Source organism: Falco peregrinus, chromosome 6, assembly GCF_023634155.1.
Source record: "Falco peregrinus isolate bFalPer1 chromosome 6, bFalPer1.pri, whole genome shotgun sequence".
NCBI lineage: Eukaryota > Metazoa > Chordata > Aves > Falconiformes > Falconidae > Falco > Falco peregrinus.
In genome coordinates this window covers 11,040,318-11,058,309 of record NC_073726.1, presented here as the reverse complement: position 1 = coordinate 11,058,309, position 17,992 = coordinate 11,040,318, and the positions used below count along the sequence as shown (strand labels likewise).

Here is a 17,992-nt window from a genome sequence, read left to right as displayed (position 1 = left end):
CTTGTCCGTCCCTAGCAGTTCCTCAGGACCTGAAAGCAGGCAGCTCAGCCTCGGGCCAGGGGTGCCAGCCATGTGCCTGCAGCTACTAGCACTTTCCTCTTTAGTTCGAAGCCATAACTAGTTGATTGAATAATTCAGAAATGAGGGAAGCTACTTCTTGGAGCCAAGACATCTTTATTCAGGTTTTCCACCTCCCCCCATGGTCTTTGTCATACCTGCGTATTTGCAAACTCTCAAATCTGGGAAGAACAGGACTGAGATACAACATCTGAGTCCGAGCCAATGTCCGATGTATCCCTAGCAAAGTTAAATGCCTTTGAAGAATAGGATCTAGATGATATTTTTTTCATATTATATTTGTGTTGTTTTGGGGGTGATGAGTTACGAAGCTACAGGTGAACTCATTGTCCCAAATGATGCACGTTTTTGTAACGCTGTTGAATTACACATACACATTCTTCACAGCTTTGATGCACAAAGTTGGTGTATACAAAGGTGTGTAAGAGTTGCTCTTTCAGGAAAGGATTATGTGGGGTTTTTTGGAGGGTTTCTTATTACTTCCTCTAAAGAACTCAAGTTGACCAACAACCTCCATTTGCACACCTAGGCTAACGAGGACAGCATATAATTCCTCCCTTCTCATTCCAAAAATACAGAAACGTATTTCCTTTCTTAATATGTATGAGAGAGGTAAATTGTCATCTTATGGCCATTTGCAAACCATATTCCATAATCTTCACAGCATATACTTCGGCACTTCGCCACGTTAACACACAAGAGAAACTATAATGCTCATGCTATTTCTCCAGCCTGAAACTATAATGCTCATGCCATTTCTCCAGCCTTTTCTTTAGGGAAACTGGCTTCTAGCCTCACACAACTTCAAGCCTTTTATTTTGATATCTTCTGTTAGTGTATTTACAGTATCATATAGTTCTATATACAAAGTCTTTTTCAGGCCAATTAATTCTACTATGTTTTTCAAGTCTCTATGGACCAAAGGTGGAAAAGGAATCTCCCGTTCTAAAATCCCATCTTGATATAACTGCTCCTTTCAACCTAAATGTTTTGCAGACATTTCAAAATGATAATCCAAAGAATCGGCTGTCATTCAAGGTTTCTTCTAGAGATGTTTGTAATCACATTCATCATCTTAGCATGCTGACAAGTTGTTTAAAACATAAGTGCTTAGGATAATCTCTTTACTCACACATATTGGTTCTGATCTAGAAAAAAATAAGAATCATAAAAAAAAAAATCTTCTGTAATCTTCAGCCGTGATGGATTACAGATTTTAATAAATGCGTGTCAGTTCCTTTCTCAGACAAAGGCCATATTCTAATTAATTTTTTCTTGTAATCCAAGCTACAGACTCAAAAGACATATAGCCTGCCCTTTCAAACTGGGTCAAGTGTGGAAAAGATGTCCTGTATCTCCTGCAAGAAGTAGGGTATTAATAAACAATGTCAGTTTAAGATATTTATTTTTTTTTTTACAAAGCTGTAAGTCATGCATGCCAAGGAAAACTTGATTAGTGAGCTTCCTGAGAAATCACAGGCGAGTAGACTTAAAAAGAAAAGTAATTTACCAACATCACCAACTTTTCAGTGATTGTGGTGTTGAGATTTAATACCTATGGAAAAGCTTTACGGAAGTCAGTAATGATGCATAGATGTCGAACTCGTAGTTGTCAGTACAACAGTGTATTAGCTAAAGACCTTAGTATGGACTTTGAAAATCAGTTGCTAAACTGGCTGGCAACGTTTCATCACAGTGCTTTACCTGGCACAGTTCGTTGTGATGTCCTAGGGTAACGCGTAATTTCAGATGGCTTGACATTTCCGGTGGTAAATGCTTACTTCAGCGTGGGTTTAGCGAAGTTAAACTCGTTTCTCTCCCTAATTGTTCTGAAGCATAAGCAAAGCAGGGCTGGGGAGGAGGAGAGCAATACTGGCTTGTTGAGGCTAAAAACAGAGACCCAAGTACCACGGCAAGCCTGAGGCATCCTAGGTTACAGTCTTGGCTTTCTCTGCTTCCCTGCAGCAAGGCCAAGGTCCAGCCACCTGTTGCTGTTCCACAGGTTTGTGCCTTGGTGGGTTAGGGACTTCCACAGGGATAAGTGGGAAGCGAAGTCTGTCTCGGGGCATTTAGGCACATTACCTCAGGTTCCCCTGTTTCCAAATTGCATTCTCTCCTTTCAAAGCCAAAAAAAAGCAGGGGGGGGGGGGAAAAACCCTTCTGGCTTATTATGGAATTAATGATCTTGTTTCAGGGCAGTCACAATCTGTGCACTATAATTTAGTCAGTGTATTTGATTGAGATGGTGTGATGTGCCTTGATAAATTCTCTGGACATTCAAAACTGAATTTCTCCCCCCCACACCCTCTTCCCATCTTGTTAGCTTTCCAGCTTAATCACAACCACTGTACCCCATATTCTTTTGCCCTGAACTATTGTACTATGAGTTTACACCCTTTGTCTGGCAGCCACACTTTTGTGCTCCAGTCCCTGAAAGGGATGCAATTCTTGTCTATAGGAATATCCAGGGCTCAAACAGCATGAAACACTGAGGCAAGAAAGGCAGTCTTTGAGTGTAACAGGACTCAAGCAGCTCCATCTCGGGGAAAAAAAAATGGGGTATTAGCTGTCATGGAGAGCAGACACTAGAATAAATTTCAAAATGAAAAAATGAGAGAGAGAGACAGTGACAAACAATCTGTTCCTTGCAGCCTGATACGAACACACAGCTAAAGAGCCTTTCAACCCAGGCAGTGACAGCAGAAACCAAACCACATATTCAGCCGAGCAAGGCCCTCAAGCTGAGACAGGCAGTGAGACACAAGCTTTCATGGGCATGGGGAGACATTATCCATCTATTGTTCTGTAGCTTTCCACTTAAGCAGTCACCCTTGTGCCCAAGCACAAAACGTGCTAAAAAAATTGTAGCTGGAGATGGTGTCTAGATACAGACAGATACAGACATAGATACCTATGTAAATATATAGATGGGTGTTAGATGTAGATGCTTAAACAATCCTTGCAGTCTTCTCTTGTGAGTCTGGCAAGAAGCATGGAGAGGTGTTTCATGTACGTAGGTGTAGACACCCTTTCAATGTAACCATCTATGTAAAAAAACACATCCCATTCATATACAACTCATTAGACTGTAAAGATGACATGACAACAAAACAGGATTTCAGATATATTTTTCAAGCAATCTTGTGCATAAGATACAATTATCTTTCCAATAATATGCAAAGAGAAGTCTAATCTTCATACAAAAAGCTGAGAAATAACATCATTTAAGTCTACACTTAGAAAACAAAAAGCAGCATTGCACTGGGAAACAGATTCCGATACAAAATGTTTCAAAAATAGTAGCAGTGTTTCTTGAAAACACTCTGTGGTGCTTTCTTTTAGTGCTCTAAAGAGATCACATACTTGTAAAAAATACCGGTTTTCTTTGCATACTGCATTTCCTAGCAGAAAAGCAAGCAAGGTGCCCGCATATATATATATACAGTCACAACTCCATGGTTGTGGAGGAAGGAACTGAGAATTCTCAAGTGAAATCCTGGTCTCACCAAGCACTGGACTGGAAGGGACCAGCAGATACAAGTCTAATTTTAATCCTTAGTTGTAGGCCTTTGATCTACCAGGGGAAGGAGAAGGTATCGGAGAGCAAAACGGTCACTGCAGGCTCCATCCTTAACCCAGCTGCACGTACCAGCCACGCACAGACCAACGGCTTGTACGGTCAGCAGGAGGCAAAGCAACTTAGCGGAGCCAGGATTTCATCTGATACTCAGAACACACATGGCACTGTAACAGAATCCAAATTTGACAGTACAAAAGAATTCAGTGGTTCAGTATAAAAAGCCCTCCTCTGACAATAATACTCTACCCTTCATTCTTCCTTCTCCCTTTGGCTCCTTTCACCCTCCTCTTTGTTGCAGTTGCTACTTCGTTACATCTACACAAAGAAAATCCAAGTCCTGAGTAGCAAGACTTGAAGATCAAAACTTCAGCTATTGTTACGGCTGCTGTTCCTACCAGGCAGAACAACACTGGGAATTCCAGCCCCTCAGAACTGCATCAATAGCACTGTGCTTCTCGGGAGGTAAGAGGCTGTGCGTGTATCAGCAAAGTGCGCTTGTGAGCAAAGTTGAAAGCAGACAGCTTCCAGCATCAGTATTCAGCTTTAAAAAAGGGGAGCTCCAGGCCGCTGCGCAGGTACCACTGCGAATGGCACCTGCCCAAAGCATTACACCTCCCAGACCTAACTGGGAAGTCTAAGCCATGCTTGCATTGCAAGGTGGTGCAGAGATCCCTGAGCAAAAGCCACAGAAGCAGCCCTGAGCTGGAAGGAGGCAACTGCTGTTTTGTCAGAGGGAAGCTGCGCTCAGGCTGAAGTTCAGTCCTGGGCTGATGTGGCTAAACTGCCACTAGAGCGGGGCAGGCGTGTCTGTGCAGCGCAGCACTCGGCATCCAATGAGCTGGGACGCTGGCAGGCTCTCATCAGTCTAAAGTGGCCCTGTACTGAGCAGGATGGATAGGCTCCCAAACGAATGCTTCAAAAGCACGCTAGCAAAAGGACAGAAGCTAACTCAAAAGGTAGTGATTTAAACCTCTAAGCCTACTGCATTTCAAAGCTGCTTATGCTACACAGTCTATTCCCTTTTGTAACAGTACTTAACCTGGATGAGGCACACAGTGTAAGTGGAAAGAGTAAACATGTCATCTGGAGCAGCTTCTAAGCACATTAACTGTGTTGTATTTCAGAATGCCCTTCCCAGCCGCAGAGCTAAATGCTAGCGTGCTCTCTTGGTAGCACAAGGCAACAGGTAACAGCAGGCATTTCAACACACTGCAGCCAGCTTCCACCGTCACAGGAAAGGGTCTGGGGGGACGCCTGCTTTAAATTCCTCCCACCTCCAATTAATCGAAGTTTACATTCATATGAGATTTAAAAAATATTAAGATCTAGTTTTCAAATATTTAGCAACTGAACATTTTCAAGATTTAACAGGATCTCATTTGCTAGTAGTGCAGAATTTCTAAACTATTTCTTGCATATTGTTATTGTGAAAACATTCACAAATACTGTTAAAGGGAAAGGGGCAACAAGACTTAAAATTTAAGTATCCCTTTCATCTCTGTTATTCTGATAAATTATTCTTACCACACAAACAATCAAACTTAATCAATAGAATTCATTAACCAGACTTTTCCACCACAAAAGAATCCACCAATAGATTTTTCTTTCAGCTTAAATTTGTCTCAGTAATAACCCTATACACTTAGAAAATAAACTCTATTAACCAAAAAAAAAAAAAAAACCACCCCAAGATATTTTAGGAAAGATACAAAGGAAAGATCTGATCGATGCTGAAACATGTACATGAAAGCATAACAGATTTCAGAGGAAAATACCACAATTCATGCATATGGGTATCTACAATCTACAGTTTCTACATGAAAGTCGGGCAACTGGTTTTATGGAAGGCACCGTTTGTGTGTGAAACGGCAGGTGCTGCCTTTAACTGATCCAAACCGAGATTCTTAAAGGTGGAGGAGAAAACTAAACAAGGCCAAAACCCGAGTCAATCCACTGCTTCCAGTTACTGTTTGATAACACTGTGCGTACTGTACACAATGCCTTCTGCCCGGACACGTTCAAGTATTGGTCTATAAACGTTCTTCGTCAATGGTATAACCATGCCTTTGGTGTCTATTTCACCTGAAATAAAGGGGGGGGGGGGGGGGGGGGGGGGAGGGAACAAAAAGTGTTAAGTGCTCTGCTGGGTTTACTCGACAAGGCTTTGGTTGCAGGGGGGCTTCTGTGAGGAGAGGCTGGGGCTGCCCCGTGTCGGACATGGCTGGTTCCAGCCTGCTGTAACCACAAGGCACGGCCGAGCCCCTCGCCGTGGATGGGGTGCCACAGGGGACATGTATTTAAGAAAGGGCAAAATGCTGCACAGCCATGAGGAGTGAGGAAAAAAGTGTGAGAAACAGTCCTGAGACATCAGTGGCAGAAAAGGAAATTGAGAAGGTGCTCCAGGCACCGGAGCAGAGATTCCCCTGCAGCCTGCGGTGAAGATCACACTGGAGGAGGGGGAAAAGCATGAGAAGGAAGGAGCAGCAGAGAGGAGCTGTTATGGACTGACCACTACCCCCATCTCCCATAGCCCTGCACTGCTCTGGGCAGAGCAAAGAGGCTGAGGAATCAGGAATGGAGACGTGAATTTGAACTCAGGAAAACGAAGGGGTGTAGGGAGGAAGGGGTGTGGGTTTTTTAGTTAGTTTGGTTGGTTTTTCGCACCATCCAAACCTATTTTCATTTGCACTGAATTAAATTAATTTTTCCCCACATTGAGCCTGTTTTGCCTGTGACAGTAACTGGTAAGTGATCTCCCTGTCTTTTATCTCAATGCATGAGCTTTTTCATCTTGTTTTCTCCCTGTCCTGCTGAGGAGAAGGAGTAAGGAAGCAGCTGGGTGGGCATCTGGCAGCCAGCCAAGGTCAACCCAACACAAATGCAAATATCAATTTTCAGTTATATATGTTTCTAACTTTGTAATTTTTACATATATATATATGCAGATTTATCAATCTGGCATTGTGTTCTCACACAGCATCAGGATTGTACCAAAGAATAAGGGAAAAAAAGTTTTGAAGACATAGTAGCATACACAACTTGAATTTAATTCATAGAGCTGTGAAACTTCGGTTAGGAAAAAAAAGCTTCTAAACTTCAAAAGTTTGGGTGGTTGTTTTTTTAAATAACAACAAAAAACCCCAACACAGTTTCTGCTTATTTCAGTTAGCCAGGAGAAGAACGAAGTTCTAAAGATTAAAAGCAAGCAAGGAGAAATCACACTATTTCCTTAAACATGGTGATTATTAATAGGCAAAGCCTGCCTGCTAATAGATGCACAACATGATCAGGTAACGTGCCCCAAGCCCCACATTTCATTGATCCAGAAAGCAGCGGTGGAAGGAACTAGTTTGTTCAGCACAGGTCTATGTTAGCCTGCTTCACTGTGGCAGAATCAATTTTAATTTACCATGCTAAAGGTCTCCTCTACACAAGTGAAACATTTAAGATTAAATGACTAAAAATCTCTATAGATTAAGTAATAAATTAAGAGTTGTCACTGAAACAGCCAAACATGCAGATTAAAAATTCCTGTAAAGAAGACAGGAAAAGTTTGATACCTTTCCAAAAAAAAAAAAAAAAAGTACATTTCAGAAACACTACACATCTTTCTACAGGCAGGAAGATACAGAAGGTTGAAATACCGTTACTGAAGTCTGAACAACCACTTACCATCTAGAACCATCTTAGCAGCAATAGCTGTGGGATACCCTACTGTTTTAGCCATCGCGGAGTATCCTTTGTTGTCACCATAGACAACCAGATCGATAAATTTGTCTTCCAAATGACCAGAAGGATGTCTGAGACCTATTTCATTTCTCATAACAATCATGTCTCTCTCTCCAGCACCTAAGAGAAAACCACAGAAACTATTTGTTACATTTATTTCAGTCATATCAAGATAAGGGTCCTGATGAGCAAGGTACTATGCACATAGAGCATGTATATCAGGGAATTGATTTAAAATAGGGACTATAAAGGAGGACAGAATATTAAGATGAAAATAAAAATGTAACAGGGAAATAAAAAGATAAACTGGGGGAATAGAGAACATCACATGACATTAAAAAACCTAACATGAAGGTTTGTTAATGAAAGCGAACACACTATCCAATTAAGGCTGGTAAGAGACATGGACTTGCTGCACTGAAAGCCATGAAAAGGAAGAGTTTCTCACATACCAAAGGGCAGCTTCTTCTCCATGTGCTTTGCAAGAGCCCCCACAATAGAATCTGCTGCTGGAACTGGTTCATCTCCCAATAAACCTAGCCTGACAGAAGAAATGAGACAGACTTATATCACTGTCTATCAACAGCATAACCACAGTTTTGTAATTTCCAGCTCGTACAGCATATCAGTTTAACAATCTCAACATGGACCAAAATGGCTAGAATTGCAAACCTTTTTCTTTAAAAAAACAAACAAACCCTTTTAAAAAAACAATCACTGGTACGTTTTACCATTCCACTGCCTCCAGCTGACGTTTGTCCTTTTCCAGTTTGCTAAATACAGCTTCCTTAAGAACATGGTACTCAGCAGATGGCTTAATTCCAATTAGTTTGCACATGAGCTCTTTCTGTATTAAAAGAAAAGAAAAAAGTTCCTGAAGGCCTGACATCTGTCCCCACTCCTTTTCAGACAGTTCAGAGAACCGACTGCTCCACTAAGCTCAGTTAATATCCAGGACTTCAAGAAGACAGATCATGTGTACAGGGAAAATGAGGTATTTTGACATTTTTAATCGCAACGAGTGAGAATAGGAGTCATTTTTCCTAAAACAATTTGTACCCTACTACTCAGCTGCTTCCCCATACTTTCTAGTCTTATTCCTTCCTCTGACAATGAAGAAAGAACATAGAAATCTATATACACAAGGAACACTGGGAGGATGTTAGGGTGAAAGAGAAGCCACCTGGAGACAGCCACAGAGCCAGGAACTTTCAGCTGGTCTAGAGATGGAGAACGTTCCTTTCAAAAGGAAGGAAACAGATCTGAGATGAACAAGGCTCTGGCAATCCCAGGAATATTACCAAAAAGCTTTTTCATATTTTTTTTCCTTTTTTGAGCATATCTGAAGGCCATTTTGTGCTATATAGATGCTAATTACTGCTTTCTTCATTCACAGCAAGACAGATAATAAATAAATGGAGCTATGAAAAAGAAATGAAGCAAGCAAGAACTGCGAAGTCTGTTTAGAAGCTCAGTATAGTCTCTCTCCTCTGCTTCCCAGGCAGAGTAGATAAAGGGAAAGTACTAAGACGTAACAACATTGCCGAGACAAGGTTTGCAGCGAGACTAATTTGTTTACAGTTATTTTCACAGATCACATGACACTATACTACTTCACTGAGGCTCGAAGGACTGGAAATTCTATCCATCTTTGCATAGAAAACTTGAAGATACCAACCGTAAAATTGAAAGTGGACAAAAGTATTCTCAAAAAAAAAAAATTCCCATACGGCAGCCCCAAAACTCCTCAAGTTTGGGAAGTATGTGCTGTATTTCAGTCAGAGACATTTTGAAGAACTTTATGAACTCAAGAGGTATATTTGGTATTTTTAAGCTTAAGCACTCATCGGTAGGAATTAATCTGACCAGTTCTTCCATAATACTTTTGATGTCATACACTTTGTGTATGCTTCATACGTAAGTCGGAGTCATACATACTGAAGTTATACCCTTCGCTTTGTGAAGACTCTCACTTCTCTCTGGGAAACCTGTTCCAGCACTGTACTACATTCCTGCTGAAGAAAAGCTTCCTAATTTCCAGGAACAAAAAGCAAAGATGACCAGGATGCAATACAAGATTCCCATTGCTAAGCACACCCGAGCCTAGCAATAAGACAAACACACTAATAAAACAGGAAAGGCGGCACAGTAATCAGAGTAACTCACCCAGGTTAGAGGTGGTGAGGTTGAGCTTAGCAAAGGATAAGGGTCAGGGTTAATTAATCCTAGTTTTACAAAGCCTCCCATAGTTTTGGAGTATCCCTGAAATAAAAGAATAACAGTTAAAAATAATAATCACTTGAAACTGAGGTGTTTCTCTTTGGTTTGAATATAGGTGGTAGACACAGCCATGGTAGTGTTGAGCATCATTTTCATGGGAACGCAGCCACAGTAACATGACACCAGTGGGGTTACTGCTACAAAGCAGCACCTTCCCCAGCCCCCCTCCACCCCTCCCTCTACTTTTTCAATACGCTCTTTAATTACTTATTCTGCCATCAATACTTCCCTGGCAAGTAGCATTGGTTCACGAGATCAAAGGGCTAAGCTGGCCAGCACTAGCTCCAACTCCAGCACGTCATTACAGATGGGGTTATATCAGCCAGCTGGCCCATAAATAAACTAGTGAGTACAGAGGGCCCCACACTGAGCTCAGCTCACCCCAGTTTTACACCAGTGTGATGGTACGGACATCAGATAAACTGATTTTAAAGATAAGAATTCAGTGTGTTTGTAGCTTTCCTTCAGGAATACCAGAGACACAACCAGGACAGCAGTGGAACAGCAGTTCAAAGGAACAAAGGCTGCAATAGGCTGCACAATAGAAGAAGTCTCAGCTGGTTTCTGCTTATTTTTGTTTGTATCCCCTTAACGCTCCCACACAGCTGCTGGATACCTGAAAACACACAAGTGACTATAAGCACTGTAAAAAAGCAGAATGGTGGAAATAAAGGACCCTGAAAGAAGGCGAATTATAATTAGAAGCCACCTCCACCAGCGCTGTTATCAGCTCAGATGGCCTTGCAGTGAGATCCTTCTATGACACCTCTTTTTAAACTGACTCCATTAGCGACCTGAACTTACTTTAGAAATGAGTGCCTGTACAGAAGGCACTCCGAGGAGATGTTAGCCTGCACACCGAATGGATTGTTTCTGCACTGCACCACAGCAGTATGTGCAAAAGGCCAACATTAACTTCTGCCCCGCTCAGCATTACACTCTGGCGTGTAGGTACCACACAGGTATGCTCTTCCACACAACCCTACCAAAAATCACCCCAACCCAAAGCGATGGGCCTTTGGGGGTGAAGAAAACAACACTAACGACAGAAACATCATTCTTGCAACACGCTGATAACAACTCTTCATGTCACCCTGACATTTTTGGTTTTCCTTGTGCTAACACTTATACAAAAGAAGAAAATTTTACCAGGCACCAAATGGAAGAGTAGATACTGTCATATTAAGACTTCATGGTGAGATAAATGCCTTCAACATATATTTAGCTTCTGAACAAGAGATCGTATCTAGACCGACAAAAAGAGAACTACTGCAATTTGTAACCCTTTATTCCCCCACACTGGCCTTCCATCTTCTTTTGTTGAGCAAGTCTCCCTCTCAGAAATAAAGAAAAAAATCCTGTCTTACTGCAACAGAAGAATTAAGAAGGGCATACACATTCCTCAAGCTCTGTACAAAACAACAATAACTTAAACCTTGACATGAACCTTAATTCAATAGATGTATCATGAGGTCCATACAAGCTTTTTCAAACCTTCAATATGGTTTTAGGTTTATTCCTTCTTAATGTTTATTGACCAACAAAATAATTTTTAAAAGAAATCTGGCAGAAAAATACTATGTTTCAATTCTGCTTTGTACACCTAATAAATGAAAGGAAAAGAGTCTATCAGTAAGAAGGAAAACATATTTTAGTTGGCTAATGAAAACATCAAAAACCACTTAAATTCAAGATTTCCAGTTACTTAATGAAAAACTTTCTCAGTTTGATGGGAGACCATACTTTTCTGTAAGATTTTTACATTATGTTTTTCATAGAAATATAAGCAACAAGCTCTAAGTTCAGATTTTTATCAACTGTAAAAGAATAGATCAATTCTTTAACATATATAATGGCAACACACATCACACAAATCGGTCAGATGTAATTTTTTTTTAATCTTCTATTGCTCTGACACCAAAAAGAGCACAAAAGAAACAGATACAGACTATGCAAGCCAACTGACCAGCTCCCTAAACCAAGTAAAACACTTTTTCTAGTTTGCAACAAACACCTGTTTAAACAAACCAAGTAAAGCTACATTAAAAAAAAAAATTGAGTAGTGCTTTCAGTTATGACTCAATTGGGATAGTGGAGATCTCATAAGTAGCAAATACAGAGCTATAAAAAGCTGACTTCTAAATACACAGTTTTCTTGAAATGGCAACATTAATCTCTTGAGGAAAACAATAACTATTAACAACAACAACTTACTTTGTATCTTAAGGTGCCTCTCAACAAAGTATGAGCTGTCTGAATACCATATGGCTCAGCATATTTGGTACTATCTCTGTTAGGAAAACCTTCAAGGTTTAATCCTGGGAAAAAATCCATCGGAGTAACAGAATCAAGTAACGCTCCTCCAGCTGGAATATTGATAATCTAAATTTTGTGAAAGAACAGCAATATTACTTCAATGCAGTGTTACTTATTTTACAACAGAAAAGATGAAGTATGCTCAAAATAGGAACAATACACTTAGTTTTTCTGATACAAACAAAGACTCAATCTAAATAAAACAGTTGCACAAGCCATTTAACATATCCTTTTCTGATATATTTAAAAAGCATGGAGGAGCAGGCACTTTGTCAGCCATTACTAATCAAAGGGCTAAACCAAGCCACATTCTTCTCACACACATTGATAATTCCTGCTGCACCTATATAAAGGTGGCAGGTTCCCATTTCACTTACATTACTGTAATTTTGGAGCATCTCCGCAAACTACACCAGTGTGAAGGGAGATTCTGCCCATAGGCTCCCTGCTTTTTGGTCGATTTTTTTTATGGAGGAGGTAAAGGCAAATGTAAAGAGAAGAATGGGGTTGTTTTTTCTTTTCTTAAGATTAAAACAGATTAGGTGGTATCAATAAAACTGCTGCCCATGTGTATCTTGCAGCAACAAAGCACAGAGAGAATGAACCATTGAAGGAAAACAAAATAAGGTTGACTATTTCTATTGCCACTCCCAATCAAAGCCTTGAACCCTGCTTCCTTCAAGCAGCTGATGCATAGATCTACTATGCAGCATCAATACAAACTCATTTTATGACTTCTGAACAAAGGGGCAAGGTTTCCCTCTATAATAAAGACTAAAGCAATGAAGTCTGCAGCAATGTTGAAAGTGTTTGTTAGGCAAGACATGACACTACTGTGGAAGAATCCTGCACAACAGTCAAAGACTGTGGCAAGGAGGAAAAACTGCACAATTTACCGACAAGTTCACATAGTGCTCTCATAATGAATCATTCATATGCATGACCTTATTTTTCCTAGCAGTGGGTGAACCAGGTCAGAATTAAATAAGAAACGTTTTCACATCCTCCAAGAGACCCTTCATCTGAAACTTGTAACTACGTGTTGTTGCTTTTAAAATAGCGATGCAGTGTACAATCCCTGAATTCCTCCTTTCTTACTGCAATAAGAACATTAGAGCACCAAAATGTCATGATAAAACATCTCAAAAGACTTCTCAGTTTTGCAGATTAAAAAGTTTAGATAATTAGCTAAACTTTACCGTGGTTATACAAGGCAGTCTCCTTGACATTTGAAGAGCCCCTGCTCAGTAACTACTCTGAGCAAGTTAGAGTGATCAAACAAATAGGACTGGAAAGCAGAAATGTGATGATGGCTTGCAAGAGCTTTGCACAAATCTGTTATGATCTTTCCATAAAACAGATGCAGTGACTTTTGCTAAGTTGTCTACTCTAATGACTCCTGCACAAACAGCAAAATAGAGCTTATATAAAACACATTAAAAAGCACTGTACACTGTCACAAAACCCATTCAGTGAGCTATTGGTATTACAGATCGTACCAAAAGAAAAAGAAATCAAGAGTTCTGCTATACTCTGTGCAAGTACATAATGAAGCTGTTTGGTTTACAGCCATGACTAGACAAGAAAAGCATGCAGAAGGATGCACTCTCATCTTTGTTTCACAGAGCCAAAGATAGGGCAATCAAGTGACAAAAGCAACACACAACAGGGATAGAAGCTGGACCCCGAACACCAACCTCAATCCACTGTCATTAGAACGTGCTCCTTCAGTTTCCATATAGTAATTCAGAATTAAGCTGGCAGCAGCCAGGCACTGTCACAGACCAAACATATGATTAAGTGATGTATGCAACTGGCTTCGGCAACTGAGTCTCACTGGCTTGAAAGTAAACCCAGTACCTTACAAATCCCAGTTCCCTCCTTAGCCCAATCCCACCTTCTTTGTCTAGGTTTAAATGGAAATGTTAGGATTACTTCACCTCTCCATTTTTTAAATACGTAGCAGACTGAACTGTATTCAGTAACACTCCTTGTGGGCTCCAGCTGAACTTGTATCTCAGAGGATTGTCAGAGTGCTCTGGAGCTGGCAGGCCACCGCAGAAAGAAGTGTAAGATACAACCTGTCAGATTTATCCACAGGAAAGAAACAATGAAGAGAAGACAGACCAGGATGCAAACAGTACAGAGCTACCCTGAAGAATCCCCATTAGTTCATAAAGTCGTTTCTGTTGACGTTATCCCCCAAATGGGCCAAATCAGAAGATCTACAGTGGACAGGGAAAATAAAAAGAATTTCACTGAGAAACAGCGTCAAGCCGTCACTGCAGGCACTGTCCATAAAGGAGAGGAAATCAAAACACACACTGAGGCAAGGCCATCTTAGTTGACAGCCTCACCAATCAGATTAGTTGGCACCAAATTCCAAGCATCAGGAAAAGTGAAGTCTCCAGAGTCCATTACACATCAGTGATGTGCCCAAAAATTGGGTGGTGTTAAAGGAACAACTTCGCTAATAAAATCTTGGCAGAACTATGCACTACCTGCCAACCTTACCGTAGCACCAACTTCTTTTGCCTTGTCAATACATTCCATTGCCAACATATGGTCAAGACCAGGATCCAAACCCATTTCGCTGATAACTGTAATACCAGCAGCTTCTACGCTAAAAGTAACAGAAATGCAGAGCTGTCAGAATATTCACTATTACTGTCCTTTTATTCAGGAAATCTGTCCAACTGAGGCTCAGTGAACTTTCCCCAACACAGTAAATTCTGGGCTCTGTCTGCAGCTTGTGGAAAAAAACCAAAAGCAGATGTTAAAACCTGAAAAGCGACAACTGGCTAACAGTCATTTTAGCCTTGGTTTCTCTTACTTTGCTGCAACATCTAGGGGCTGCTGGAAAAAGAAATTCCTACCAGCAACTCCATATCCCACATTCTCCTGGACAGTGCAATAACGCAGGAAGGTGGTAACGCAGAGGACAGCACAGACCTCATCATAATTGCCCTAAACAGCACCTGCAGGGCAGAGAGACTGAAAGGCCTCCTTTCCCAAGCCACAAGCATTTGGGTTTTCTTTCATTAACAGTTGCCTACGCTCCCAGAGCAGCTCACTTATCACCCCAAACTGAGGTAATTTATTTTATTTTGAAAATCACTTTGTGTTTTGACAAATGAGAAGTGTCTTTTTGTTTGTTTGGGTTTTTTTGGTTTTTTAGAGTGTGGTATGACCTCTTGGCACCACAGCAAGAAGGGGGAGAGGCCTCTAAATCTCCCTCATTGTCTGCAACACTGGTTCTCTACCTGTCCAGCTTTCTCTGTTTTACCTCTGGTACAGGCACAGCATGCACAATTCTCATCTCATTCACTTGAATTCAATTCAGTGTTTCTGGTAGCATGTCTGAGAGGAGTGTCTAGATGAAACTCCACGCTCAAAACAACTTCCACTCATATAATAAGTAGGACAACAGAAACATTAGAATTGTCACCAATTTGAGACTAATATAGTGGGCCTGTCCAAAAGAAGGCGGCATGAAGGAGGATATTACTGTAGATACAATAAGCCAAGAATGAGTTTTTGTCAGGATGCAAAGGATGATAAACAAGCTTGCTGTCACTGGTAGAACAGGAGAGCGCAGCTGCTCAGCTTGAGTATGAGCCCAGCTTAAACATCCTAACAGGTCTGAGGAGGGTGGGGAAGGCACACTATCATGGAATAAGATGGTGCATGCAAAAGAGCATGTTCCAGTGTTCAGAGCAGTAGTCTGACCAGGTTGGGGTATGCACTCATTTCTCCACTGTGCCACAGCCTCCACATGCAACTTTGGGGAAAGGTACTTGATCCTCCATCATAGTAAGAGGAGGAGAAAGAATGCAGAAAACAGTAATTCACAATAAGCATTGCAGGTGTAACAGACCGCAAAACATTCAGATAATGCACTGAAGAAGAAAGCAACACCAGGGAGATACTACTCTTATACCTACCTCTCCTGGAGTTCCTTCATAGCTGGTGTTAAGTAGCTGGCTGTTACCAAGTTCACTTTGCTGTCAATACATTTCTTAGCAACCAAAGGATGTGCTGAATAAGGCAGCAAACTACAAATGAAGGAGAATTATGCAACATCAAAACCCAACCAGTTACTTATGTTGTTACTGGAAAACAAGAAATATTTTTTTATGTCTACAAAACAGCTCAAGGAAATGCAACGGTCACACCTGCCTTGCCCTGAGCAGTTTCATACCTACATGACTGAAATGCTACCCTATCGAAGGGCATTGTATGCACTCTAAAGGGTGCAGGACAATAGGGGAGTCATTCTTTAGACAGCATCTTTTGTCACACTTTTCTTTGTAAAAAACAAACCACTGACCTCTTTTCAAGGCCACCTTCTAAACAGGCATGCTGGAAGTTTAGAAGATGCAAAACTGTAAAACCATCCTTGAGAAAGCTTGCATGACAACAGTCTTACTGAAGTACTTTGTGAAAAGCATGCTCTATGTGGAAAGGAAACAATACTCACAACATCCATAGCAAAAGGGACAAAATGGCAAAGACTATGAAGTCATTTCCTCCTGTTTCAATACCAGGAACAAGATTTTTCTTAATGGGATATTCAGGAGAAATGCCCAAGATGCCAGAATTTTGCCTCCTCTTGCAAACCTGCACATTTGATCCCAGGAACACACACACTGGTGGACACAACTGACCCCTCAGGCTAAGAAGGCTGTCCATGTGATTGGCGAACACTTCTAAAGAGGTGCTGCAGGCAAAGCCCCTTTGAAAGTCCCAGTGCCCTGCTATGTGAGAAATCAGTGGCCAGTTACAACCATTTACATACACAAATATAATCCCAGTTCTTGGGCATTCAAAAAAAAAAAAAAGTTACCGTATTGATTTAAGTCAGTGAACTAGGAGAAAGAAGCAGCATGACTTAGGGTTGAGCCTATCATGTTTTACACAGAATTCTGACCTGATGACAAGCTCATGTTTCTTCACCAAAGAGGAGAGCTTTTCCTCATCCTTAATGACATCCATATGAACTGAAGTAACGTTGCTGTATTTTTTTGTCAATTGTTCAAGTTGTTCCTTCATGACGGATGCTGTTTTAAAAGCAAAACACATCAACTGTTACCTAAAGATAAAGGTAAGTCCAAAGCACTCCCATGTATAATTATGCTTTACACACACTTCCTCATTCCTAAAGAGAAACACTTTAATGGATCCAATTAGCAACTTTGTGGGTGTACTTAAAAGTTTTAACTGCAGTTTTGCTATCAGCAGACTAGGTCAACAGAAATTATTTACACAAAACTAGAAGTCATCTCCCTTATTTTCCACTCTATGATGAAGTGGGTCTGAAACATGACATAAAGGACTGTTAAACCTGTCCTTGTGCAATAGGACACCCCAGAATCCACTGGCTCCCTTGCATCATGTGCATGTGTCCTTCCATCACGGTTTCCTACAGCAACACTGTCTACATTTGCCAGGTAACTGGGCATCCACACGGTGGGAAAACAGATAAACTAAACAGAAAGAAGCACACATTCACACCTAAGTGGGTTTTTTTAGAGAGAGGGAAAAAAGTCTGCTGAATGAATGCATGTCCTGCAGAAATGTGTCTCAAAAGTGGTGTTAACTAGTTGCGTAAAGCCAACACTTTTATTATAGTCTACCCAGGGTTGTGATACACCCCAAAAGCATACTCCTATGTCTTTAACTCTGACCCCTAAAAAAGCACCTGTGGCAAGGTATATTCTAGATTTTAAAACACATACATACTGGAGGTTCAGTGTTTTCTGTCTTAAATGAACACCTGCCACTCCTCGGTAAGTGTCAAAACATACTGAAAAAGACATTAAAGTTTTCAAAGAACAAGTGAACAAACCACTGATAGAGGGATAAAAGCAGATTCTTTTGGAATCCTTAAAAATGCACTGTTATCTTGGATCTAGAAGCAGACCAGTTAAAGAAAGTGTTTGAGGGTGAAGAATGCAAATAACAGTCACACAGGTGCCTGAATGTGTACGTTCAGGCTTAAGGAAAGTT

General features: G+C 40.8%; 1 protein-coding gene across 4 annotated transcripts in view; it reads right to left on the bottom strand.

The window, feature by feature from the left end:
* Positions 1 to 3,189: 3,189 nt before the first annotated feature.
* AASS (aminoadipate-semialdehyde synthase) overlaps positions 3,190 to 17,992 on the bottom strand; it is a 32,019-nt gene continuing 17,216 nt past the window's right edge. For all 4 annotated transcript variants that reach the window (XM_055807521.1, XM_055807520.1, XM_005242488.4 and 1 more), the window contains 10 exons: positions 16,914 to 17,043; positions 15,928 to 16,038; positions 14,498 to 14,606; positions 13,924 to 14,064; positions 11,882 to 12,049; positions 9,554 to 9,649; positions 8,119 to 8,234; positions 7,840 to 7,928; positions 7,331 to 7,507; positions 3,190 to 5,740 (listed from right to left, as the gene is read on the bottom strand). In XM_055807521.1, the coding sequence (XP_055663496.1) occupies positions 5,622 to 5,740; positions 7,331 to 7,507; positions 7,840 to 7,928; positions 8,119 to 8,234; positions 9,554 to 9,649; positions 11,882 to 12,049; positions 13,924 to 14,064; positions 14,498 to 14,606; positions 15,928 to 16,038; positions 16,914 to 17,043 (1,256 nt within the window). In that variant the 3' untranslated portion in view covers positions 3,190 to 5,621. The remainder of the gene's footprint in view (positions 5,741 to 7,330; positions 7,508 to 7,839; positions 7,929 to 8,118; positions 8,235 to 9,553; positions 9,650 to 11,881; positions 12,050 to 13,923; positions 14,065 to 14,497; positions 14,607 to 15,927; positions 16,039 to 16,913; positions 17,044 to 17,992) is intronic.